General features: G+C 37.4%; 1 protein-coding gene across 1 annotated transcript in view; it reads left to right on the top strand.

Annotated features, from left to right (window-relative positions):
- Nucleotides 1-8563: 8563 nt before the first annotated feature.
- LOC128982507 (high mobility group protein 20A-like) overlaps nt 8564-27965 on the top strand; it is a gene marked incomplete at its 3' end in the record, with an annotated part of 40358 nt that continues 20956 nt past the window's right edge. Inside the window, exons 1-3 of the mRNA XM_054401467.1 lie at nt 8564-9044; nt 20224-20348; nt 20487-20621. Of these exons, the coding sequence (XP_054257442.1) occupies nt 20280-20348; nt 20487-20621 (204 nt within the window). The remainder of the gene's footprint in view (nt 9045-20223; nt 20349-20486; nt 20622-27965) is intronic.

Here is a 27965-nt window from a genome sequence, read left to right as displayed (position 1 = left end):
AAATATCTATGAAAACGTTAAACACTCCATTATCTGAAAATAAAATACAATCACATAATGAAATAGACTGGTTTTTACTCCCTATGAATGAAACTGCATAAATAAACTATCCCATCTCATAAGTTATCATTGTATTTGAAAGTAAACTGATGGGTAAACCGAAAAAGTAAATATTAAAGTGAAAGAAGGGAAACGGGCTATTTTTATGAAGACAGATGTTTTCTTTAAAGAAATGAATCATATGTTAGGTAATCTTAACAAATTTGGACTTGTATATTTAAAATACATGACAACTTTAAAGTCCAATGGAGCAAAGCACATTGAACTGAGCGTGACAAAAGTTATTCCATGACTTCTACAGAGAATTCCCTTTAATTTGACTCCTTAACCCTCAGAATGTTATGTGTCGAAATTTCGACACATAACACACTTTGTGTAGTGTTTTGTGTCGAAATTTCGACTCACAAACACTGTTTACGGCGAAGGCTCTATGACTGACAAAATCGGATTGAACTGGATTGAGTTAGGTATCGTTTTATTTGGCAGATACTAAGCTTTCTCCCGAGGTCTGTCTCTAAGCGCTTTTTTTTCTCGAGCCGATCATAATTGTAGCAGACAGCTGACGTGCGTATTTGTAAACAGCTTGGTTAACCTCGCACCGATGACTGATGTGTTTTATTACGTTTATCATTGTTTTAGTGTTAAAAATCAAAAGTAGTGATATACGTGGTGCATTATAAGAAGATTTAAGTGATTTTGAAGGGCTGGTTGATGATCCTGAAGAAGTAGGTAGTGATATTGATGTAAATTATCAGCCAGATTCCTAGCTATGGTTAGGCTATGCATTCTTAGCTAAACACTATGTACCGAAATGTTTTTTGCCCATAACTTATTTATTTGCAAATCTACTTCCTTATATTATTATATTTTTGGAATCCTCATAAAATTTAGAACAAAGTGGCTATTTTCAAATATTTATAGGCCTATAATTTATACAATTTCATTGAGCGCAAACTTATTTTTTTTTTGAAAATTTTCCAAAATATTTTTTTTACCTAAAAACTTTTTTTGAAACAAATGTTCCTTATGTTTTATGTATAATATTGAAGCCCATGATTTTCCAAACAAAATGGTATATAGAACAGTATAATTAACATTGTTTTTAAGCTTCTCAGATCCGTTTTAATAAAACCTTGCAAATGCGCAAAAAATAGGCAGACATTAGGGCCAAAACTAGGGACACTCGGAGGGTTAATAATCAAAATCGGTTCATAAATAAAAGAGTTTTGCTGTGCACAAGAAATTCCTTACGGAATTAGAATAATAGAAGATCATGTTATTTGTTCTCTGTAGCCTAGTGTGTGTTTGTCAGCTTAGATATATAGGCCTAAGTTCATTGTTCTCTAAGTTATTATTTTTGTTTGTAGAGATTTTCTGAGAAAAGGAAATGGATGTAAAAGACAGTATTGACAGAACAGAACAGCTAAATGACCAAATCAGTGACCCAGATGCAGGTTAGTGTTTAACTTTTGATAATCTTACAGTACCGGTAGGCCTACTTAAGTTAGTAGGTCTAACAAGAATCGATCTGTGTGATTAGCTACCATTTAACTTAAATGGTAAGAAAGATGTGCCAGGGCGTTTCTGTGGAACATCTACCAGATCTAACCGGCCCCGCTGGGAATGGATTTTAATCTGCATTTGAAATAAATTAAATTAAGTAAGTTAAATAACGATTTAATCCTCCCTGTACCAGGTAGAAAATGACATAACATTCACCTACCTATATGTTGTAAAAGAGAGGCCTAACTAACAGAGATTGGGAGATCCTTTTCTTCACGCTCAGCAATTTTCTCCAAGGCTAAGTTTTCTTCTTAGCTTTGGCTTGGTCTTGTAGTTTTATGACTATCAAGCAACCTTCCAAGTTAGGCCTACACCCTCATTGTTGTTAAGTATATATATATTTAGAGTGCTAAGGGATGGCGCTTTTGCGTCAGGAGTAGCCTATCATGATGCAGAAAAAGAAAATGCTTTTTTATTGAGGCGAACTTTGATAAAAAAAATAGTAAAATGTCTGATTTTATGAAAAAATTTCAAGAACCCTTTAATTTAGTTTAAAATTTAAAATTTCATATCAAATGACGATAATTAAAAAAAAAGATTCGAAAAGAAATAGCTTAAGTAACTTATTGTTACACTGTAAAAAGTGAGGTAGAATAAAGGCTTAACTAGTCACGTTGTACCTCATTTTAAAAGGATTTTCATGGCACAAACTTGTCAAAAATTAATACAAAATTAATTTTTTGCAGGGGTTTTGAATAATATTGAGAAAACAGAAAATGGCGCGGTCAAGAAAGCATCAACGACAAAAGGGAAGAAAAGAAAAAGAACCGTTAGAGACCAAACAGCACCTAAAATGCCTCTCACAGGTTAGTTTAAGTATGGCCTAATTAATTAATTTCAATAAAAAATTAGAGATAAATAGAGACAAATTTCAGTACAAATTATGTGTTATAATTGATTTGTAGGATTTGTGACTATTGTTGTTGTGTTGGCTTCAGGCACTAGACAGTTATGGGCTATAAAATCAAATCAAAATTTCTTTATTAATTTTTGTACATACTGAGCCGACCCCTCGCACCGCCCCCAGACGAACAACTATTGGAAGCATGCCCCCCATAGTGACAGTGCGAGTGGCCGCCCCACATCCCTAACAAAAGTGAAAGGCCGTGGGTGAATATTAAAAACAAACAAACAGTTGTCAACAAAGCCTATAATTAATCAAAAATCAACAAATAACAATAATCAACAATGTCAGCCATCCAAAGAATTCATTTAAAAATCTTTCAAAAAATTTACCCTTCTGAATTACAAAAACTGGTACCAGTAACAAATTAGGCCTAACAATGAAATAATTAAAGATGGTAACTGTAAATATACTTTAAACTTTGAAAAAATTAACAATTAAATAAATAACAATACTATAAAAATAAATAACGAAGAATCGATCATTTTGCGGGGCCCCCTTCAAATATAAAGTTTTTTAAAATGTTCGTAATTTCAAAGTATAACTTGCGTATTGCGTGGCACAACTATTATCCTTGCTGGTGGCAGGCGGTGGTGGTGGGTGACGGTGAGTAGCTTAATGGTCCCCGGAGAAGCTGGGCCGTAGGCAGCCCAAGGAGGCAGAAGATGGAGTGTCCCTCCGGGCGACCCTCTCCGAGGACAGCGGCTGGTGAAGCCTCACATCCGGGACCTCATCTGACGTTCTCGGCACACTAAACTACATTTTACTGAAGATTAGGTTAGTAAGCAACACAGTAGAAAAACTGAAAGGATCGTAAAAGATAACTTGACATAACCTTAAACAAAAATCTTGACAGTAACCTATGACAGCCGCACGTCTTCTAGTTCACAAGTCAAGCGGACATTCACTCTGGGTTGCAGGTTTGCTGCCCGACCCAAACCGATTGAGTTCCGGAGCAAGGCCAGCACTCGCACTATACAAAAACACTGAGGCGTGACATTGGTGGGACGCTTGGTGGGCATGTCACGGCTCAACCTCCCCCCCCAAAGGAGGACTTCCTCTCCAAAAAAAAAAGAAAACAACCTCTCCCAATTCTAGAAGATCTCAACACCACAGATCAACTCAAGTGTCTGAAGTGGGGAACGCCAAAAGTCTTTCAACTGGAGGGACTACTCACCCCCAGGCTTTGCACTGGCCAGTGCTGGAAAATTTACTAGGGAAAAATCTTCAGCAGCGCACAAGGGACAGAAGAGGTGATCAAGCTCTCTGGCCCAGTGCACTTCCCACTCAGACACAAGAGTAAAGAAAGATGACCTACGGAATTGTTCCCCGGAAAGGCTTCAGATGAGAAATGTGAGCCCTCCGGAAAACTTCTCCAGTCTGCGGATTTCCAAGCCGCACGGAGACAGGAGTCAAGAACTTCAAGATGCGGTAGGGACCTGACCACCGATGAGACAACTTAGCGGCTCTCTTGTCCACGGCCGAACTGACCGGATGAGCCTTACAGAAAACCAAATCCCCCACCTGGAAAGGATTGTCCAACCGACCTCGATTGTGCTTCCTCCGGACCAATTCCCTAGCTCTGATCAAGTTCCTCCTAGCCGCCTGCCAAGTGGCCTTGACATTGGCTGCACCAGGGGGTGGCAGAAGGTCGCCAATTTTCCACACATTTGCCAAGGGATTGTTGGGTGGATAGCCCAACAACAGCTCGAAAGGGACCGCCTTGTGACTCTCATGGTGTGCAGTATTGAAAGCAAATTGGATCCAAGGAAGTTCCTGATCCCAGGTGGTCTGCTTGTCAGCATGAAAAGCTATGAGAGCGGATCGAAGGTTTCTGTTGAACCTCTCAGCATGGGAAGGCTGTGGATAGTAAGGAGAAGTAGTCACATGGCGGATACCGTGCCCAAAGCACATTCTTTTGAAAAGGTGAGACACGAACTGAGTTCCGTTGTCGGAAACAATGGTGGCGGGTATTCCAAAGTGTTGGAACAAATGGGTACGAAGTGCCTGCACGGTGAGCTGTGCAGTGGCGTTCCTCAAAGGAAAAAGCCAACAAAACTTGGAGAAGGCATCCACACAAACAAGCAAGAATTTGTTTCCTGACTTGCTACGTGGGAGAGGCCCTACATAGTCTATGAAAACCTTCTCCAAAGGTCTCTCCGCCACCTCAGATGACAACAACCCATACTTGGTATTCTGAGCAGGCTTGCTTAGCGAGCATGTTTGACAAGAACGTACTCGTGCCGCAATGTCCCTGTCCATACCCTTCCAGATGAACATGTCCCTAACCTTCGCAATGGTCTTGTGAATCCCTAAGTGCCCACCCACAGGGGAAGAGTGAAAGTACGCAAAGACCATGGGTACAAGAAGACTAGGCAGCACAATCTTGGGTTTACCTCGCTGTCGGTCTCGACAACAAAGGGCACCCTGGGACAGAAAATACGGGGGGTGGGCTCCCCCATTTTGAAGCTCACCAATGATCTTAGCCAGCTCGGGATCTTTTAGCTGATGTGGGATGAACTCAGAAAAGGCAAGGGGAAACTCCAGGAGCACGGCACACCCAGTGTGCTCCTCCTGATCAGAAGGTTGGTCGTCAGGTGAGTGATACATCCTTGATAAAGTGTCAGCAATCACATTCTGCGTGCCTCGAACATGTTGCACTTGGAATTTGAGGGAAGATATTTGGACCACCCAACGACCAATTTTCCCAAGCTGGCGAGGATGTGCAAGGAGCCACGAGAGTGCTTGGTTGTCGGTTTCCAGCAAAAACTCTTTATGTTCCAAAAAACGTCTGAACTTATTCACTCCAAACACGACAGCCAAACACTCTAACTCATACACAGAAGAGCTTTTCTTTTCGCATGGGTTCAAAGTGCGTGAGGCATACGCAATTGGCTGCCTAACACCATCTACCTCTTGAGACAACACAGCCGCAATAGCGACGGAGGAAGCATCGGTTTGCAAAACAAACTTTCGACTGAAATCTGGCATCGCCAAAACCGGGGGTTGCATGATAGCTTCTTTCAGAAGATCAAAAGACATCTGTTGTGCTTCACCCCAAACAAACTTGGCGCCCTTCTTCCGAAGCTCATTGAGAGGAGCCGCCAACTCAGCCACATTGGGGATGAAACGCCGGTAGAAACCCACCATGCCAATGAAACGGGCAATGCCTTTGACATCTCTGGGAGGAGGAAACTCCCTGATAGCCTGGGTTCTAGCCGGATCGATACAGACACCTCGTGAAGATACTAGATGACCTAGGAAAGAAATCTCAGCCTGAGCAAAACTAACTTTCTCGGGATTTACGGTAAGGCCAGCCCTAAGCAACCTATTCATGACTTCCTCAAGATGAACCAGATGGTCTTCAAAGCTCTCACTGTACACCAAAAGATCGTCAAGATAGTTGAACACAAATTTGAACTTGACGTCATGGAAGATGGAGTCCAGAAGTCTGGTGAGGGTCTGGGCTCCCACAGCTAGGCCCATGGGAACACGTGTGAACTGGTACAAGTTCCACGGAACGCAGAAGGCAGTGAGAGGTCGAGATTCAGGTTTCAAAGGAATCTGATGGTAAGCCTGGTTCAAATCAAAGACGGAAAAATACTTGGCCTTACCGAACCAATCGAACGCAGAGTGCAAATCAGGGAGAGGGACAGAGTCAATTTCAATCTGAGCATTCAACTTGCGATAATCTAGAACCATTCGAGACTTGCCATTTGGCTTTGGAACTAGAAAAGCTGGACTTGCGTAACTTGAGCGAGAAGGCTCAATTACCCCATTTTCAAGAAGCTCATTGATGATTCCACGGAGTGTCTCCATTTTGGGTGGAGCAAGTTTGTAAGGATGAGAACGAACTGGACGGGTGTCAGTCAAACGGATTTCGTACTCCAAAAGATTGGTGACTCCAAGCTTTGGCGTCAGCACCTCAGGAAAACGAGAACACAATGTTCTGATAGCTTCAGCTTCACCAGGAGTCAGATGCCCTAATGGATCAACCTTTGGTTTGCTGGGTGTCTCAGGCTCGACCACAGCTGCACCATCCACAATTTCATCCGCAAAAGGAATGAGCACCCGTCTTGCGAAACGAAAGAAGCACTGGCCTCTGCCTAAATCCAAAATCAGGCCACAATGCTTGATGAAATCCGCTCCCAAAATGACAGGTATGCAAAGGTCCTTGGCTACCCAAAAACTCCACACCCAAGAAAAATGTTCAATCTTGAATTTCAAACGGGCTTCATAGATGATAGGAAGTGGGGATTTCGATGCAGTCCAGCAGATGTGGGTACTTCGCTCAACTTGCTTGATTAGCCCAGAAGATTTTAGATTTTCAAACAGGGAAAGGGAAATGAGACAACGGGCTGACCCAGAATCCACAAGGGCCTTCTGCACCGTTTTACCTAAGAAGATGTTGAGTCGTGGGCAAGTTGAGCGCGCCGCTTTCACTCCCATGCATGCAAGCTCCCTCATTCCCCGCGACAGAGGCTCCCCAAAACCAGCACTCCCAGAAGGGGCAGTACTCAGAGAAACCAAATTCCTGCTGACTTTCTCCAAAACAGCTTTCTCACAGGGCGGTTTAGGCAAACTTTCCCTTTGTGAGCTACTCAGGTTTTTGGACAAAGTCGCAAGATTGACCCTCTGACGACACACTCGTCTCATGTGACCTGTTTGACCACAGCCAAAGCAAACAATAGGATGCCTCTGTCTCTGCGGTATTTCAGGACCTTGACCCACGGAAGCTACAACGGGATGGGGAACAGTCTGGGGAAGATGCCCCGGAACATGCTCCCTCTGAAAATCAGCGTCTTGAACGCTCCGTGAAAGGATGACCAGCCTATCCAGGTCTGCAAAAGAAGAAGGCTTCGGAGCAAAAATCAGTCTGGACCGCTCCTCAGGCTTCAACCCCTGCAAGACAATGTCCACCAGTTGGTTTTCAGGGATGCCCAGCCGTAGGACACGCCACACGCCACGAATGTCACCCACATACTGACTGAGAGTTTCATCAAATTTTTGAGGTCGAAACACTCTCTCAACCTTCAATCTCTCCATGACCCTGAAGGGGACAAAGAGCTCAAGCACTTCACTGTGAAAATTGTCAAAATTTACTCCCCGTTTCAAACAGTCTAACAATTTGTCACCAAGAGGTCTCAGGCAGAGTGGAACCAGCAGTTCCAACACTACTGAGTCCTCCATGCCTGGGAACTCCTTCAGGTGCAACACCTTTCCCAAAAACTCTAACAAAGGTTCCACCTCTAAACCATCAACCGGGCGAATGTCGCTCAAAACCCCAGCAATGGGATTGGGCAGTGGAGCAAACAAACCCATTTTGTTCTCAGTCAGTCGGTCTACCTTCAAAACACACACAACAAAATTTTTTTTACAACGAACAATTCACAAACTTAAATAACTAAAGACTCTGGACTGAAATGCCTACAGTCAGATGAGGTCCCAAACAGAAGAACCTGCCCATACACACCGCCTTAGCCACCAAAACAAAACACGGACTTACACTCACCACATACACACATACATACATACACTAAACGACAACACCTAACATTTGTGTGATGAGGTAAACACACACACACAGTTTCAATTTTGGGTTTGGCCATGCTTTTGACACTCTTGCTCCCAAAGGATGCAAGTCATTAACCAGATTCCACCCGGTGACTCGGCCAAGGGCGAGCTCCTAATAGAAAACTACAACAGTGTGCTTACCCCACCACAACAACTTTTCTTCAAAAAATTCCTAAGACTGCCAGACCAGAATCACCCAAAAATCAAATCCAACCACGGCCCTTCGTGGATAGAGCACAAAAAACCACGCTCTGCTACCATCTGAGCCGACCCCTCGCACCGCCCCCAGACGAACAACTATTGGAAGCATGCCCCCCATAGTGACAGTGCGAGTGGCCGCCCCACATCCCTAACAAAAGTGAAAGGCCGTGGGTGAATATTAAAAACAAACAAACAGTTGTCAACAAAGCCTATAATTAATCAAAAATCAACAAATAACAATAATCAACAATGTCAGCCATCCAAAGAATTCATTTAAAAATCTTTCAAAAAATTTACCCTTCTGAATTACAAAAACTGGTACCAGTAACAAATTAGGCCTAACAATGAAATAATTAAAGATGGTAACTGTAAATATACTTTAAACTTTGAAAAAATTAACAATTAAATAAATAACAATACTATAAAAATAAATAACGAAGAATCGATCATTTTGCGGGGCCCCCTTCAAATATAAAGTTTTTTAAAATGTTCGTAATTTCAAAGTATAACTTGCGTATTGCGTGGCACAACTATTATCCTTGCTGGTGGCAGGCGGTGGTGGTGGGTGACGGTGAGTAGCTTAATGGTCCCCGGAGAAGCTGGGCCGTAGGCAGCCCAAGGAGGCAGAAGATGGAGTGTCCCTCCGGGCGACCCTCTCCGAGGACAGCGGCTGGTGAAGCCTCACATCCGGGACCTCATCTGACGTTCTCGGCACACTAAACTACATTTTACTGAAGATTAGGTTAGTAAGCAACACAGTAGAAAAACTGAAAGGATCGTAAAAGATAACTTGACATAACCTTAAACAAAAATCTTGACAGTAACCTATGACAGCCGCACGTCTTCTAGTTCACAAGTCAAGCGGACATTCACTCTGGGTTGCAGGTTTGCTGCCCGACCCAAACCGATTGAGTTCCGGAGCAAGGCCAGCACTCGCACTATACAAAAACACTGAGGCGTGACATTGGTGGGACGCTTGGTGGGCATGTCACGGCTCAATACACATACATGAATAGAGTCACTAACCTAACCTATTACATAAGATATTTAGGGGCGGTTCACGAGCTAGGGACTTCATAGTCCGCGACCAGACGTTGGTCCCAGACTATATAAGCGACAACCAAAAAACGGGTTCACAAGTCAGAGCCTAATGATGTGAAAGCCGGGCCCAGAGTAGGTCGAGACCAAATCTGAAGCGGAGCCTAATGACAGGGATTCGCAGGGAGTTTTTGTTGAGACGTTGGTAACAACCTGGAAACTACTGTTGCTGACATACGCACTTCCATACAACAGGGTGATAGTGAAAAAAGGCTGAACCAAAACGTCCAAAACAATTATTTTTCAGACAATAATAGGTTTTTTACATACCTCAGGAACATCTTGCATAATAAAGGGTCCAGCAACAAATTAAACAACACCGGTGTTTACCAGATCAGTTGCCCAGATTGCCCATGCAAATATATAGGCCAGACGGGTCGGGCATTTGAAACCCGCTACAGAGAACATAGGCCAACTCCAAAAATGGTCAAACAAAAATCAGCCTTTGCACAACACCTGGTTGATTCAAATCACTCGATGAGTAGCATTGACGATGGTTTAAAAATTCTACATGTCTGTGGGAAAGGTAGCAAACTTGACACCTTGGAGGAGTTCGAGATTTATAAAATTTATAATGACGAACAGTGTAAAGACCACATCCTTAACGAAAAATTACAGTTCCAGTCTCACTCGATTTTTAATACAATATTAAACTCAGGAACAGCTGATCGAAGATCTGATAACATCAGTGATAACAGTAGAGGAGACGACGTGACGTGACCTCCAGTCTGCTACCAGCCCCGCGCCGCGCCGGACCAAATCAGTATTATGATAGCGCTATCTAAATGTCAATCGTGTATTCGTACCGTATTAATGTCTTCTGTGTTCGTGTTCGTGTTTTAAATGTGTTTTTGACGAGTTGCAAGCTTTGATAATGTTGTCTTCGCAACGAAACATGTAAGCTGTTGAGCAATACCATTTTTGGACTATTTGACTGAGGTATGTAAAAAACCTATTATTGTCTTAACAATATAGTCCAGGGGCCGAAAACATGAATTTTGAATTATTTTTTGCGTATTTGGTTGTCTCAATGGTCGCCTATAAAAATCTATCAAAGTTTATTGATTTATAAACACAAGCCACGTTTGTATGGAATCAGAAAATGGAAGTCTTTAGTGAAATACATTTTTCTGTGTGCATCATTGTAATCCAATTAAGATGCATGACATAAAATAACCGGTTATTTATAACCGGATCAATGCCTATTAGGCATAAGTGCCTAATAATTTAGGATGGTGATTTCTTGATAGACTGATTTTAACTAAACTTATTTAAATGGTACAATTATTGAAACTAAAATGTATTTGGGGGTACTGACTATTTAGATACCTATAAAAATCTTTTCTGTGAGCTGATCTTTATCATGGTTGTAATCCAAGAATAATCTTTCCGTTATTCTTACACTCTTTAATTATCCAGCTGTAAAATGTTGAAATAATATTCTGTAGTTCGCTAGTAATATTATTTATGTAAACAGCCCTGGTTTTTTTAAAGTCAGTTTCATTGGTATTAAAATGCGTTCATATTTAGAAAAAAATTTTTTTTTAATTCTTTTAGCATAGTTTTGAACTGAAAATGTTATTTATTCTGCTTTCATTACCAAACAAATAGCTACCATCTAAGCTTTACTAACATCCAATAAATCACCAGTTTCTCAATGAAAAGTGTCATCAGCCAAAAATATTAGTGCAACTAACATTTCTTTTTCAATTTAGAATACTGTAATGGTTTTTGTTGTCGGGAAATCCGTGCCTTAGATTGAACACCTCAAATGGCTCATTGACGGCATCTTTGGAACATCTAAATCCATCTTTAAATTCACCAAGTCATAAAAGGGTTTTAGTCATGATAACGAGCTGGTCCTATCTATGCGAGGTAGTGGAGTGGTGGTACGTAGTTGTTAACATAATACAGTATAGATATTTCATAGTCATATTCAATACACACGGCGACCAGTGAGTACAACACAAGACGGTGATATCATCGCGAACCGTACTCAACGACTGTCGGTTTGCTTGATGTGCACAACCACGACAAAAAAACTATTTCTGATAATTATGTTAGATAACGGTGGTTAAACTGTGGCTGATTGGTTATATTTATATTCTACGCATAATTGTATCGTTAAAATTGTAATAACATGGGGTTTATCAGTAAAAATATCTTTGTTATGATACTACTTTGTTAAGTGCATAATTTATCTGTCATTTTAAGTTGTTTGATGATTTTTTTCATGTTTTATAAGCCTTTTCACCATGTTTTTAAAAAATAATAAAAATAAAGGAGCTAATTAGATAAAACCGGCATGATGTCACCTTAAACCTGCCTCCTACCATGTCTGAGTTGGGGACCAAACACCATTGTTCTTTTGGGCCCGAACCATCTCATTTGGGCTCGGACTTGACTCGTGAACCCACCGGGACTAATGATCAGAAGCCGGGACTATCTGTAACTGGACTCGTGAACCCAACTTTTTAAACCGGGTTTTATCCCTGCTTAATTGTGTGCAGCCTATCAGTTTGGTCCGCGGCTTATAAAGTCTCGAGCTCGTGAACCCGATTTTTTAAGTCGCGGACCAAATACCGGTTATTTCCGGATTCTGGGCTCGGACTACGATGGTCCCGAGCTCGTGAACCGCCCCTTAGGTACTTTCAGGTTAAGGGAAACATTAATTATTATCGATGATTTCTTTTTGATATATCGATATTTTTGTTTTCCTTTAAGACACATTTTCCTTTCTTCAAAGGCATTTAAATTACAGACAGACAGTCAAACAGCCATATCAAATATGTCTAAGTTATACTTGGTTCAATAACCGAGTTATTGAGTTTTAGCTCGTATTAGAGAATAGGATTAAGAACTAATCCACAGTGAAGTAATATAAACAGAGTGAAGAAGGATATGGGACGGCTGTTGCGCGGGTGCTCTAGTTTACATTTTTCCCGCAGTGTAGCGCGCGCATGTCAATTGCTCTTCCTGCTCGTCAAATTCCACTATTTACTCAACTCCAAGCTGGAAGAGAACGTAACGGATCGCTTTGGTGTTTATAGGCCAAGACTATGAGTGGCCGGTCGGCGTTTAAATTGTACCATTTGTACGAATACCTAAGGTCTTTTAACTTTTCGTTATTTTCATGACATGTTAAAGACCACAATGTTATTAAAATTATTAAAGTTATTAAAATAATCATGTATTAACAAAATAGGACATTATCAACGTTATAATTATTTAGTTAATAATATATTAAATTATCAAAAGATGGTTAAGCAAGACGTTCTTTTATAGTTAAAACTACCCTCTACAAAGAATTCCTTTTTGAATATTACCTACAACTGTTTTAGAAATGCAGAGTAATTGTCACAAAAAACTGCTTGCGTATTACATTAGTAGCCTATGTAATACACGCTAATAATAACCTATATAATAAAATTTAATCAATTGGTCAGAAAATGAATTTACATACCACAAACATTGAGTAATTTACTTTTAATTTAGAAAAAAAATTAGTATAACGGTTGTTATACATAGGATTGTCGTCATTTCTATTTCTTTTTGTAAACTTTGACACCATTGTACAAATGTATGAACAAAGAATATTTCAATTGAAAATTTAAAAAAAGACAATAAATTATTGTACCGTATCCCATCATTCTTTTACCGGCAAAAAATTGGAGTAGTAGCTGTAAAGACGAGGGATAAATATTTATTTCATCCTGAGAAGTTATCCGAATTACTCGCTGAATATCAATTTTTTATAATTTTCATAGTCCCTAATATGTTGTCCATTGCCAAATTTATAGTACGTATGCAACTCATAGTCAATTGTAGCAAGGTGCAACAGCTGTAGTTGCATAAAGAACATAAATAATTATTTCTTCATCACACTATGAGGTTTTTAGCTGTTTTACAAACGTTTATTGGAGGCTGAAAGCTACATTTTGCTGCCCATGCCAGCTGTGTCGTCGTCACTTTTTGGCCGAGCAGGTTTTTACATCCCTATAGGGCCAAAAGTCAGTTGTTCCTTTATTTATTAATGTGTATTAAGTACACAAGCAGTGCATTGCAGTAGACTTGTTTTATTGTGCTGTCTAGCAACTATTATTTATTCTGCTGATTTTGTTAAATATTTCTTCACATAGCCTTAAAGTTTTAGTTTTGTTGACTTTTTGTGTACGCGGTAACGTACTTAAGCAGAGTTATTTTATATCACTTAGAAAAGAAATACTCCTGTCTTAAAAATGTTCCGAGTTGTGTTCAAAACAAAATAAATTCCTGGAAAATAACGATGAGTTATTTGTACCCTTCAAAGCGTACAGCACCAAAATACCCTCAGATTTTGGAAACTTAAAAGTGCCGTCTAGTGAGTTTTGCAATGTGATGGACATCTGCATGAGTGCCTTTGAAAGAAATGTAAATAGTTTAATTACAAGCATTGGCGTCAAGAAAATTTTAGTTTCTGTTTGTATAAATGAAGTTAACGATGTCTTTCCTGGGTGGCTTGAAAAATGCTACATTCACCGAACATTTTGCATTGACAAACTCGTGTTCATCAAATTAAGGTACGAAATTAAAAGACGTTCGTGTGTGTTATATCTTCCAATTGCGCGTAAGAAACAAAGATCATCAAAGGATGTACAAAAATGTGTTAGGAGAAAATTGTTTTACTAGGTAGTTGTTAAGTTGTTACCGGTACACCTTTTAGGCATAACTTTTGTAATACCAGTGGATTATTTCGTACACTTATTTTTTAATTATGTGAATAATCAATGAATCTCAAACGATTTTAATTAGGAAGGTCTAAAACTATGTAATTTATATTTATTTAACTTCAAACTTAAGAGTGTGTGTTCCTATAGTATAACAAGTCTTAATACATTGTACAAAGTTAGTTTTGATTTTGCAAACCAGTAAAACACTGTCATATTTTTATGTCCAAGTCCCAGGTTTTAAACGTTTTGCGTATAGGGCTGTTGATTTTTTTACACTATTACGTACATCCGGCTTATAAACTTTCTTTACTGATAAATCTATTGTTACTTTAAATAGGTAGTATTTAAATAATAATGGTTGGCTATCAATAAAAGCCACTTAATGTTTATTTACTTAAGTATCTTGCAAATTTTTATTTTAATATTTTGTAAATTAAAGAGTGTCAAACGATTTGATGTAGGAATGTATAAAATGTTATTATTTATTTTACTTCAAACTTAGCGTATGATTTCTTTACGTTGTTATACGTGAGTAAGTTGTTTAATGAAGATTTAGTATATTAGTGTAAATAATTTTATTGCATAACCAACTTCAATGTAAATATGTAATATAAGCAAGATAGTTCATTATTTTGAACTCTTTAGAATATCATTCAAGTGTGTAATGTACTTTTAAACTTGTTTTTCTTTCTACGATAACATTATGTAATGCATGTACCCATAGTTGAATAGGCTATATTTTAAAAACTTACCAATTAACACATATTTAGTTAAGTAATTAAGTAATAGCGAAAACACAGCAAAGATACAAATTTCCTGGCCCTTTCAATTTACATTTTGAACTATTTAAAATATAGCCTACATCTACCGTATATTCTATAAGCTGATAGAATATCAGCGTATAGAATATCCGCTGACTTTGAAGATGAAAAGCACATGTCGGCAGGGGTAGCAGTGGTGTTCAGGAATAGTTTTGGTAGACCTCAAGCTTGCAACCTTATAAACAAGTATTTGGCATACCAAAAAATAGAAAACGGTCCTACAGTATATAGTCTCATTACAAAAGATAAATATCATGGTAAGCCTTCCAAAAATCAATATGATGAAGCTTTCAGTCAGCTTGAGCAAGATTTTAAGTCCAAAGGTCTGAAAACACTAATTTGTTCAGCAATGGGATGTGTGCGAGATCTGATTGAACCACAACACTTCACACAAAACATCGTAAACTTCCATCGTTCAACAGGAGCATCAGTTTACATTATCTCCTACAGTCAAAAGGCACAGAGAGTCCTTTGGAGAGGTCTTACACACGAGGAATTTGTCAAGACCTTGAAACTACAAATCTCAACGAAGCTTCAAGAGACTCAACCTACAGCAAGTCTTCCTCAGATGACATCACCAAAAATACCTGTCACTACCATGCAACAGATGCAGCAAGATCTTCCCACTGAGCACCAACTGCGGCTGTCTTCTTCATCAACCTCCTCTAATTGTCTTCCAAGACTCCAACAACTGCAATCCTCATCATATCCTACTGTTACACAACTACCACAACATCCATCTACTTCAATATATCCATCATACCTTACACAGATCCCTCCCTCAGAACTCTTTCAACAGTCATTATCCTCCAAAAGCCTGGCACACCATCCCACCGTAACGTCCACTCCGAATAGTACTGATTTCCACCAAGCACCTCAGCAACCTGAATGTACATTATTCCCACAGTCCTCTCCAATCATCCAAACACCCCACTCATCCAAAATACCCAACCAAGCCTCTTCCCCTAGTGAAGTGCACGAAAAAATGAAAAGTGTTGATTTGAGTGGTGATCCTAATATGAGCAGGGGTTTTTTAGATTAATGCAAGTCAATGTTCAATGTTTAAGAAACAAAGAGTTGTACCTTGAATCTGTTAGTGAAAAAAATAATATTAATTTAATTTGTGTTTCTGAACACTGGCTTAAACAAGAACAAATTGATTTGTATGTACCAAAAAATTTTATACCAGCTAATGTAATTTGTAGAGCTTCAAAAAATAATGGGGGGGTTGGAATTTATGTCAGGGATGGTATAAAATTCTCTATTATAGATGTATCACAGTTTTACTCTGAAGTTGACTTTGAGCTTTGTTGTATTAAGTTAATAGATGAAAATATATTAATCTTAAGTATTTACAGATCTCCAAATGGGGACATCAATATATTTTTTGAACAGTTTGAAGAGGCAATCAGAAAGATATTAAAAAATAGATCCAAAATAATAGTGGCAGGGGATTTTAATATTGAAATGGCCAGGCCATCTGATAATGATTTAAAGTTTGTAAAATTCAGCAATATACTCAGATCTCTTAATCTTTTTATCACAAATTTTCAGCCTACTAGAGGTAATGCCTGTATAGATAATGTTATTGTTAACTTTAATGAAAACCTATATAGTGTGAAGTGTGATGAAAACTGTTTTGCAGATCACACTCCACTCTTATTTGAAATGGTTACTACATCAAATACAAGTAAAAATAGCCTTGATTATAAAGCCTCCAGTGTATTTATCAGGAAGCAAAATGACCAAAATTTAAACTTATTTATTTCTTACTTAAGGGAGGAAAGGTGGGAAATGATTGATGATTATAAACATAACAAAATTAGTGTTGAACATTTGTTTGATAGTTTTTTTAAAAGATATGTGAATTTATGGCACAATTGTTCCCCATTGGTCAAAGTAACGGACAGGCAACCTAAAAATAATAAAAATAATAAGCTTATAAAATGGTATACTCCTGAGCTTAGTATAATTAAGAATGATATGCTCAAGTACTTTACTGTCTATAAAAACTTAAGATCTACAGGTTCTGAGCTAACTCAGGCAGCTTATAATGTTTATATGAACCATAAAAGATTCTATAGAAATAAAATGACTCTTGCCAAAAAGAACGCGGTTGAGCACTTCATCAGTAATGCTTCCAACCCATGTCGTGCTGCCTGGGCGGTAATTAAAGATGAGCATTCACCAACTCATAGTCAAGATGCCATACTTGACCCAGATGAAATGAATTCATATTTTTTAGATTCAATAAAAGAATTAAGTAAAGTAATACCACAAAGCCCTTACAAAGCAGAAGATTTTTTAGGAAACAACTCAACAAATACAACTTTTTCTTGGTCAGAGGTCTCATCATCGGATATAATTAAAGTTGTTGCTAAATTAACAAATTCTAAATCAATGGATTATTATTGGATTTCTAATAATATTTTGAAAAAGACTATAGGTTTTATTAGCTACCCTCTTGCTTTTATATTGAATACCTGTATGAGGGAGGGATATTTTTCTCCATCCCTCAAAATATCGAAAGTAATCCCAATATTCAAAAAAGGTGATAAAAAAATGGTTCAAAATTATCGGCCTATTTCACTTGTTCCTATTTTTTCCAAAATATTTGAAGCAGTAATGTATAATCAATTAAATAATTACTTTGAAACAAATAACCTATTGTCAAACTCCCAATTCGGCTTTCGTCGAGGTAAATCCACAACCTCAGCAATTCTCACTTTAGTTGACCATTCTCTCGAAACTTTAGAAAAGAAGGAATCTGTGTCATTAGTTTTATGTGATTTAAGTAAAGCTTTTGACACGGTTCCTTTTGATATCCTAACTAACAAACTACGTTTTTATGGCATCACTAATGATGCCATGCTTCTAATTTCTTCGTATTTATGTAATAGACTTCAATTGGTATCAATTAAAAATAAATGTTCTAAAACTGAAAAAGTTGAAACCGGTGTTCCTCAGGGCTCTGTACTAGGGCCATTTTTCTTTAACGTCTACATTAATGATCTTCCTATAAATATAAATACACAATCTGTTATATATGCGGATGATACAACTTTACTCGCTAACCATTCTAATTTAACAACCCTGCGCTTAATTAGTCAAGAGGCTGAACATAGAGCATATGATTGGTTTTCTGCAAACAGACTATCTTGTAATTCTGACAAATCACAATATATAACAATCAGTCTTAAAACAGAGGTAAAATTTGAATCAGTTAAACTTTTAGGATTTAATTTGGATTCAAAATTAAATTGGTCATCACACATAAAATCTGTTTGTAACAAAATTTCAAGAGTGAGGTGCTTGCTGTGGAAACTTAAGGATTTTGTTAGTCAAGAATATTTAAGATTGGCGTATTTTGGACTCTTTCAATCGCACATACTATATGGTCTTATTTTGTGGGGCCACTCTCCACATATTAATGACATCCTTTTACTCCAGAAAAAGGCGGTTCGAAGCATTGCTGGAGAATGCTCAGATACACATTGTAAACCTCTTTTCATTAATTTCAGGATACCAACCATAGTAAATCTTTATATATTCCAAATTCTAATATATACAAAGTCAAACTTAGATCAATTCTCTTTCCGAAAAGACGTACACAATCACTATACAAGAGGTAGGGATAAAATAGATATATTGCAGCACAGATTGGCAAAAACCAAACATTCACATAAATTAAATTGCATAATGTTTTTTAATAAGCTGCCTGAAGAAGCAAAATTAGTTTCTTACAGTATTTTTAAAAATAAACTGTATGACTGGATTGTTAAAAATCCCTTTTACAAAATTGATGATTTTTTAAGTTGTGAAATAAATATTAGATTTTGAAGAGTAAGTTGAAATAAAGCTTTTATTTTCATGTAAGTGACTATTTAAATTTAGATATTTTGTACTGTAAACACTGAATCACCTTGTAACTATGTATAACAATGACGTGTCCTATTTCTTTTATAAAGATCAATGGAAATAAATATTTCTTATTCTTATTCTTATTCTTATTCTTATTCTTATAGTTCTCCATATACAGAGTGTCCCGGAACTCTCTACCAATATTTTAGGGCATTGTTCCTGGGTAGTTAACATACCTAAATATCATATTTAAATTGTCCGGAAGTCCTTAGTTACTCACACAGCCGCCTTTTTGTTTTTTTAAGTTATTAATTTTTTTCTAAGGAATGGTTATTGAAACTTTGCACAAACATTTATGACAACTAGACAAAGCTACCAAAAAATTATGAAGATTTTTAAAATTCATAAAACAAAATGGTGGCCATTTTAAGTTTTGTTTCTTAAATAACTCGAAAACCATTGATTTTACAAAAATTTTACAAGAATAACTTTTTTAAGGTAATTTTATTACAAATCGATTGACACCTTAATTTTGAAGATTGAACAAGTATTAACTAAGATATGGTAGTTTTAGTGATACGGACCGCTTTCAGCATGCGCTGCAACTAACCTCCAGCGGTTACGAATCACTAAAACTACCATATCTCAGTTAATACTTGTCCAATCTTCAAAATGAAGGTGTCAATCGATTTGTAATAACATTTCCATAAAGTTATACTTGTACAATTTTTGTAAAATCAACGGTTTTTGAGTTATTTGAGAAACAAAATTTTAAATGGCCGCCATTTTGTTTTATGAATTTTAAAAATCTTCATAATTTTTTGGTAGCTTCGTCTAGTTGTCATAAATGTTTGCGCAAAGTTTCAATTTCGTATGTTTAACCATTCTTTAGAAAAAAATTAATAACTAAAAAAAAGTGGGGACACGCTCGGTACATGGGGACACGGATTACGCCCAACACAGATATTAACTCTGTTTATATTACTTCTCTGTGACTAATCTTGTTTAGGCAAAGATAATAGCCTATATATTGGATTAAGAAATGAAGCTATTCCAAACTAACCTAACATAGCTAACCAAACTTGCTGTGGCCTAAGTTACCGTTTCAAAATTCCGTTTGATAACAGAAAAGGCATATATTTTATATGTTTATATAAAAGGCTTATATATATGAGGAAATATATAAGCTATCAAACGTAATTTTGAAATGTTACAGCAAGTTTGGTTAGTTAGGTTAGTTTAGAACAGTTTCGTGAACAGTTCTATTAGTTTAGTAAAAAAAAAAAAATATATATATATATATTAGGCCTATATTTAAATCCATTAATTTGTGTATATTTATATTTCTACCTACTTGTTTATGATGAGTTATAACATTGCAAACTCTTTTAAATGATATTGAATATCCAATAAAGCTGTGTGATACTTCCAGGTTATGTTCGGTTCCTCAATGATCGGAGAGAAACTGTTAGAAATGAAAACCCAAATATGCCATTTTCTGAAATAACTAAGATTCTTGCGGGAGAATGGAGCAACCTTCCAGCAGAGGAAAAACAGGTATTTTATTATATTATTTATGATATACCAATTAATTAGTGTAAACATGATGATCTATTTGAAAGAAAAAAATTAACAATTAACTGTTGTGTGCCAGACTGGTGGTTTTCTTGGAATACTGATCAAATTTGTTGTCAGCAATATCTAGATGCTGCTGATCAAGATAAAGAGCGTTATAATGAGGAGATGAATGCCTACAAGAAAACAGAAGCTTACCGACTGTTTACTCAGAAACAAGCTAACAAAAAACAGAAAGAGGAATCTCAAGATGAGGTAAGGAGATAGATGACTTTTTTAAATTTTCGATAAGCTGTTAACCATTTTCTTTCTACACGTTGTTCTAATGTGGCAAAGAATTGAGGTTACAGTAGACTCCCTCTAGTTCGGCCACCTCGGGACCGGACTACAAAACGGCCGGACTAACCGGATGTAGTAGAACCTCAATTATCTGGGGTGATGGGAGGAGACCACCGATAACTGAAAACCACGGTTAATCCAACATGGCATGAACATATATTACATACCCATAAAACACAGCGAATACTTTATAAAATGGACTTTAATGTGATAATTAATTTGCATTTTCATAGTCAAAATACAAATAATAGTGTTGCACAGTCGTGATATGTTAAAGCAATAAATCATGTAAAGAACAGAACAATAGAAAGTCTAGTACCGGTACTGCAAGCTACTGCTACCATAGTCAGCATAGGCTACTACAACATGTTGTTTCAGAACATAAGAAATGTCGATAAAAACATTAACTCATAAAGCAGCATAAAATCATAGTACTTAGTCGTTGGGCGATTCTCTGGGAAGTGGTCCTGCATTGTTATTTTTAAGAATTGATTAAAACTGGTTCAAACATTGTTTTTTATATAAAACAATAATAAAATATCCCTTAACCAGTCTTTAAAATTAAAATAAAAAATTATTTTTCATGAAATGAAGCTTCAAACTTGGGCAAGTTCTATTACAGTCAAATGGTACTTTTTTCCAGAATTTTAAGTAAAGATGTTTATGGTTAGATGAGTCAATAAATTGAAACAACTTATATTAGTAAATAATTGAAAATATAATTTGTTAAACCTTTGTAAAAGAAAAAAGAAATATTAAATAGATTTTGAGATATTGTTAAATTTCCAATCCATGTTTGCTTGTCCCGTGCAACACACAAAAGGTGAGATTTTTGTTTTAAATCCCAAACTAATTTATATTATTTATTACAACTTCAAAGCAATAAAGATAAAATATAAAATGAAGGCAACAATGTAGTTTACTATTTTTTATGTACTTTATTTTTTGTTTTATAATAGATTTAAAAAGTGTCCCGTGCAACACGTGTTGCACGGGACAATTAAACTGAAGTGGTGTTTATAAATAGATACCACTTATTTTCTTTTTAATTTTTAATAGAGACAATAGTTGCATATTTATTAACACAGGACTATAAGATTTCTTATCAAAATTAAATTGCAGAATTGTAAAACTTTTTTGAGAAAATGTCCTTGTTGTAAGACGTCAGTCACGCTTTCTCAAAAATGTCTATGGGTTGTGGAAATTCATAAAATATGCGCTCTCCCTTGGATTTTAATCGTGGGGTGTCAAAAAGCTTTAATATCTGTTCAAATCCAATATAAGACTTGTTAATATCATCTAGAATAAATTTCTTCCTCGTACTGTCCATACACTTTTAAAGACATATCACTCTCACTTCTCCATCTTCTTCAACTTCACTTTCAGCTACACACAAGTATCTGTAACTGTTATCTTTCTGTGTGCCTTTAAATTCTGCTAATAAAAATGTTCCATTCTTTAAATTTTGTCAACTTCAACATTAGTTTTCACTTGATTTCCTTGAGTTTCCGGCAATTCATAATTTAAGTCTTCCTCGGAAAAATTATCATTTGTGACCATTCATTACTTTGTTCACTCACAGAATCCCTAAAAACCAAACGAAAAATTAATTCCTATTACCTCTAGCATGTGATTGCTCTTCTTTCTGTTCATAGCTATTTTTGTAAAGGTTCTTCTGTTGCAGTGCACAACGTGTGCTTTGGAGATCCCACCCACTTTCTTTCCTTTAATCCAGACTGAACCATCTCTGAGAATCTCAGAATCTAATATCAAGTGGATTTTTGTGTTCGGTAAGACCTAGACCCGGGACCGATTTACTTTTTCATTTTGATGTCCCCAGAGGCCAAAAACACCATTCGTTCAAATTTTTATATATGTATATATACCTAATGACAATTTACGGAATGTACGTTTATGAAACAATTTTATCAGTAAAGGACAGACTTCATGATTTGGAACGAGTTGGGGATAGTCATAATTATTTCACCAGAAATCGGGAAAACCTTGCAATTGGCCACCATAGTCTAAAACTTTTTGAGAAAAAACCCATGTATGCGGGATCAAAATTTTATAATAATCTCCCAATTGAAATTAAATCAGAGACTTCCAAAACAATATTTGAAAATAAATTAAAGAGATTTCTCACCAGCAAGGCTATTTTTTCTTTTGAAGAGTTGAATAGTCTTTGAAGTCAAAAACAAATTCAATTTATGTATTTTTTGTTTAGACTTAAAAAAAAAATTAAGTTTGTGAAATTTTGTTTTTATTTTATTATGTTAGAAATGTATTTCATAACTATTAGGCCTAAGCAACTGTTGACACTATTCAATGTATTATGTACAGGAAATGAATAAAGTGGTTTTGAATTGAATTGAATTGAAATCAAGTCTTTTCATTTTTAAAGACATGACGCGATCTATCTGACATTGTCAGTCAAGGATCAAGAATACAAGTATCAAGTAAGTATCAAGTAAGTAGCTATGATTTCCATGTACATCACGCCACTATGAATCGTATGATTTTCAATAAATCTCATTGGCTACAAACATCACCTGATTCCCTCTCCACCTACATCACACCACCGTCCATGTCCGTACGTCCCTACAACAGTCAGTCTACCTCCAGAATTCGAACATTAACCACCCGTTTGTAGCCGTGTCTAAAACATGTAAAATATCGTATTTATTTCAGCAGTCCACTTCCTAAGTCCAATTCAACCCACGAACACAACAAATGGCGACGAGGTCGGTCAAATTTACATACCGCACAATGCAACTGTTCGATTGTGCCGCGTAGTGTAAATTTCGAACGCGTTTGTGAATGTCGGATGACGAAGTGGACTTAGACTTACTACTGTTGTTTGAAGATAGTAGTGAAGTGTCGGGTTACTCCAGCATGGCCGGGATAATTGGCAGCATCGGCGAGTACGACCAGAACTCCGAGACGTGGTCTTCATACATAGAACGATTTGAACTGTTTGTCGAATGTAACAATATTAAGGAGGAGAAGAAGGTTAGCACTTTATTGACTGTTGCTGGTGTTAAAACGTATAGTTTACTACGGGATCTGTGCACGCCCGACGTACCATCGAAGAAGAGTTTTAAGGAAATAGTGACTATTATTAAAGATCATCTCTACCCGAAACCATCGTTCATCGCCGAGAGATACAAGTTCAGCAAAAGAATTCAGCACGAGGGAGAATCAGCTGCGGAATACATCGCGCAGTTAAGGAAGATGTCTACACATTGTGATTTCGGCGCATCTTTAAATGACTACCTGAGGGATCGTCTAGTCTCCGGAATCAGGAACGAATCGACCAAACAAAAATTGTTAGCAGAAACCAGCCTAACCTTAGACCAAGCCGTCAAAATCATCACATCAGCAGAAGCCGCTGAGAAGAATGCCGCAGCCTTGTCGATCAACGGGAGCCGCAACGTCGAGCGACTACAAAAGATGACGTCACACCATCGCAGAGTACCAGGCGGAAGCAGCGCACCATCGAGTGTCACCGTCACCGCACATACAGGTCACCACAATCACCCCAAAAGCAGCTCTTCGCACGACAACAAAGTGCAGTGTTCGTGTTGTGGAAGTGCATTTCATTTACGAAATCAGTGTCGATTGTTAGGTATAACGTGTAACGCATGTGGAAAGAAGAATCACATTGCTAAGGTTTGCCGATCTAACCCCTTAACCGCCACGCACGAGATATACCGGGCGATACTAGTTTTCAGAGCAACCGCCACGTACGAGTTATCTCGTGTTGACGTAATCAGCTGTTGTGTTTTATTTTTAACAGCTCACTTCCCGCCTTATCTCTGATATACGTACGTAAACAAGTTGTTGACAGTGCTGCTTGACTAGTGCTGCAATCTGGTGGATTTTAGTGGTACTATAGGTCAGTAATGGTCCCGATCAGTTCCATTCGTAGTTTCAGTAAAACTTTACTGCTTGCGGAAGCTTACGTAATGCTTACGTACATTATGCGTGTCATTATAATTGTGTTTTTTGGTGGTTATTTACTTGGTAGTGTTGAATGAGTAGTAAATATTAGTCGTAATGGCTGGTGACATGCTTGAGGATGACGATTTATTAGAGTTGTAGACTTTATTGTAGGCCAAATTTTTATTATAGGCCTAACTCAAGAAACCCCCGAACCCCACCCCCCCCCCCCCCCACAATCACAAATTTTAGTAGGGTATTGTTAAAGCTTAATGTTTTTGAAGATGTCTACAAACAATATTGATAACTATTTTCTTTAGAAAAACAACTGGTACAGTTTATTAAATCACAAGTAAAAATCGTCAAAAACGGCAAAAATAAGTGGCAATGGCGGATTTTGACTAGGCTACTTAGACGGCTACTTAGATGTTAAGGGGCTAAGAGTAAGTCACAAAAACAACATTCTCATCATTTTAGTAATAGATATAACAGTAGGCATAATTATGTAGAAGCAGTAACGAGTGCAAGCGATGATAACCCTAAAGCTGAAAGCTATGAGGAAGATATTCCAAATTTATTCAAAATGAATGAAAGTAAAGTAGAAAATGCTAAAGTAAGCCCTATTAAATTATAATTAACAGTTAAGTTAAAACCAATTCATTTTGAAGTTGACACAGGCGCAAGCGTAAGTGTATGTAGTTAAAACTTTTACAATGAAAATCTCAACACTTGTAAATTGTTATCCACTGACTTATCTCTGAGTTCGTACACAAATGAACCAATCGTTCCGTTAGGGAAAATTGAAGTAGATGTACAGTATCAAGGAGTAAACAAATGTCTAGAATTGTATGTAATTAAGAAGGGAGCTCATCCTCTGATAGGACGTAATTGGCTTCAGAGCCTTGGTGTGGAAATATCTTTCAAAGATAAAATTTTTGGCATTGATAATAACGCTAGTATCGATCAAACTGTACATAGTAAACATTGCACTGAACTAACCCAAGAATTGTTTAAAGAATTTCCCGAGGTTTTCACTGATAAATTAGGTCAATACAAAGGTGAACCAGTTCAATTAAAATTGAAAGCTAACGCCACACCTCGGTACTTTAAGCCATGGTCTATACCTTTTTCACTTAAAGCTAAAGTAGAAAAAGAGCTTGAGAAGTTAACAGAAGAAGGTGTACTTCTCCCAGTCAAAAGTTCTGATTGGGGCACTCCCATAGTTCCAGTACTTAAACCAGACGGTGGAATCCGTATTTGCGGAGATTTTAAGGTTACATTAAACCCAAGTCTAGAGGTAGAAAAGTACCCAATCCCTAGAATAGATGATTTGTTTACTAGTTTACAGAAAGGTGAAAAATTTAGTAAGATAGATCTGTGCCAAGCATATATGCAACTAGAATTAGAGGAAGAGTCTAAAAAACTATGTACCATAAGTACGCATAAAGGGTTGTTTAGTTATCAAAGAATGCCGTTCGGAATCTCATCCGCAACTAGCTAATTTCAGTACAGAATTGAACAATGTTTACAAGATTTACCTAATGTAGTTTGCTTTCTAGATGACATTTTGATTACAGATGTAAATGATGAATTACATTATCAAAAGCTTAGGGAAGTTTGCAAACGTCTTAAAGAAAATGGTCTTACTGTTAAGAAGAGTAAATGTAAATTTTTTGCACCTAAAGTAGAGTATTTAGGTTTCTGTATTGATGTAGTAGAAGTCATTATAGTTTCATATATGAACAGTCATAATTATTAGTAACGGAAGAGTTATTATGTTTTGCGGGGTGGCTGCACTGTGCACTGAGCTCTGAAGTGGGATGATTCGTCACAGCTCCTTCTTCTATGTCCACCAACGAACGTAAGTGGTTCTCTTGCTATATCGTCCACTTTTCTAGCGTAACGTTAGGTTACGACATTTTGGCGCAGTCGGTAATAAACCTTTTTATCATAGTTAGGGTAGTACGCGATAACAGTTGTTGTTTTAGTGCGTATTATAGTTGAGATGATTAAAAATGGCGAGTATTAGTGTTGGCAGGATTTCTGAATTTAATCCAAGTGAGGAGGACATTGTGCCCTATTTGTTGCGCCTGAAACTTTTTTTCAAAGCGAACAATGTTAAGAAGGAGAACGAGGTGTCGGTTTTAATTACAGTTATTGGTCCCAGGGTTTTATCGGTCCTATCCGATTTATTATCACCGGTAGAGGTAGATTCTAAGACCTATGATGAACTTGCAGCGTTGTTGAAATTACATTATGCGCCCAAGAAGTTGGTTGTGGCGGAGCGATATGTATTCTACTCTCGTGTGCAAAAGCCGGGCGAAAGCATAGCGGAGTTTGTGGTTTCAATAAAACATTTGGCTAGTTCGTGCAAATTTGGTACCTTTTTGAAAGACGCTTTGAGGGACAAAGTGATTTCCGGCATTTCTAATGAAACTATCCGGCAGAAATTGTTGTCGGAGGAATTGGACTTTGACGAAGCTTATGCGTCAGCGCTCAGGCTGGAACAGGCCGAATCGCAGTCAAGCCTATTTGTGCAACCTCGTGGGGACATTGTGAAAATCAATGTGAAAAGTCAAAATAGGCCTAAAACTTTCGTGAATAGGAGTAGTGAAAATCAAAATTCTAGAAACTCTTGTTGGAGGTGTGGTTCTGCTGGTCATTGGCCTAGTGCGTGTGCGTTCGCCAGTTACAAGTGTCACGGTTGTCAGAGAGTAGGTCATCTCAAGAAAGTGTGTAAAGCCAAGAAATCTTCTAGTTTCCATGGTAAAAAGTCGACACCTAGGATGGGGGTCCATCAAGTGGAGGAAGAGGTAGGCCTAGGCCTAGAAGTTCCAATGGCAGAGATAGGTCTGTACAACCTTAAATCAGGATCAGACAACGGCTATAAGGTAGGCCTAGTGGCTAATGATGTATATTTATAAATGATTCTAGATACAGGCAGTGCCTTGACTATATGTCCTTCTGAGATATTTTATGAAAAATTTTCTAACCTCAAACTTAGGCCAGCAAATGTGAAACTTACTACTTATTCAGGTCATGATGTACCTGTTCTGGGACAAGTGAATGTCAATGTTAAATATAATAATCAGCAGGCGAGTTTGCCTTTGACAGTAGTTAGTTTAGAAAGTAAGAGTCAGCCGATTCTGTTGGGGCGAAACTGGTTAGGCCAGTTGAGGTTAGATTGGCAAAATGTGTTTTCATGTAAAGCCACTGTGGATCACAGTTCTGATTTGGACATTGCTAAATTGAAGAGTAAATTTAAGTCAGTTTTTCAGCCTGGAACGGGCGAAATTAAGGGTGTTAAGGCTCATATTG

The sequence above is a fragment of the Macrosteles quadrilineatus genome, unplaced genomic scaffold (assembly GCF_028750875.1).
Source record: "Macrosteles quadrilineatus isolate MER2022 unplaced genomic scaffold, UCM_ALF_1.0 Scaffold_418__1_contigs__length_72690, whole genome shotgun sequence".
In the NCBI taxonomy this organism is placed as follows: Eukaryota; Metazoa; Arthropoda; class Insecta; order Hemiptera; family Cicadellidae; genus Macrosteles; species Macrosteles quadrilineatus.
Note: the sequence above shows the minus strand (reverse complement) of the source record. Positions and strands in the feature narration are given on the sequence as shown.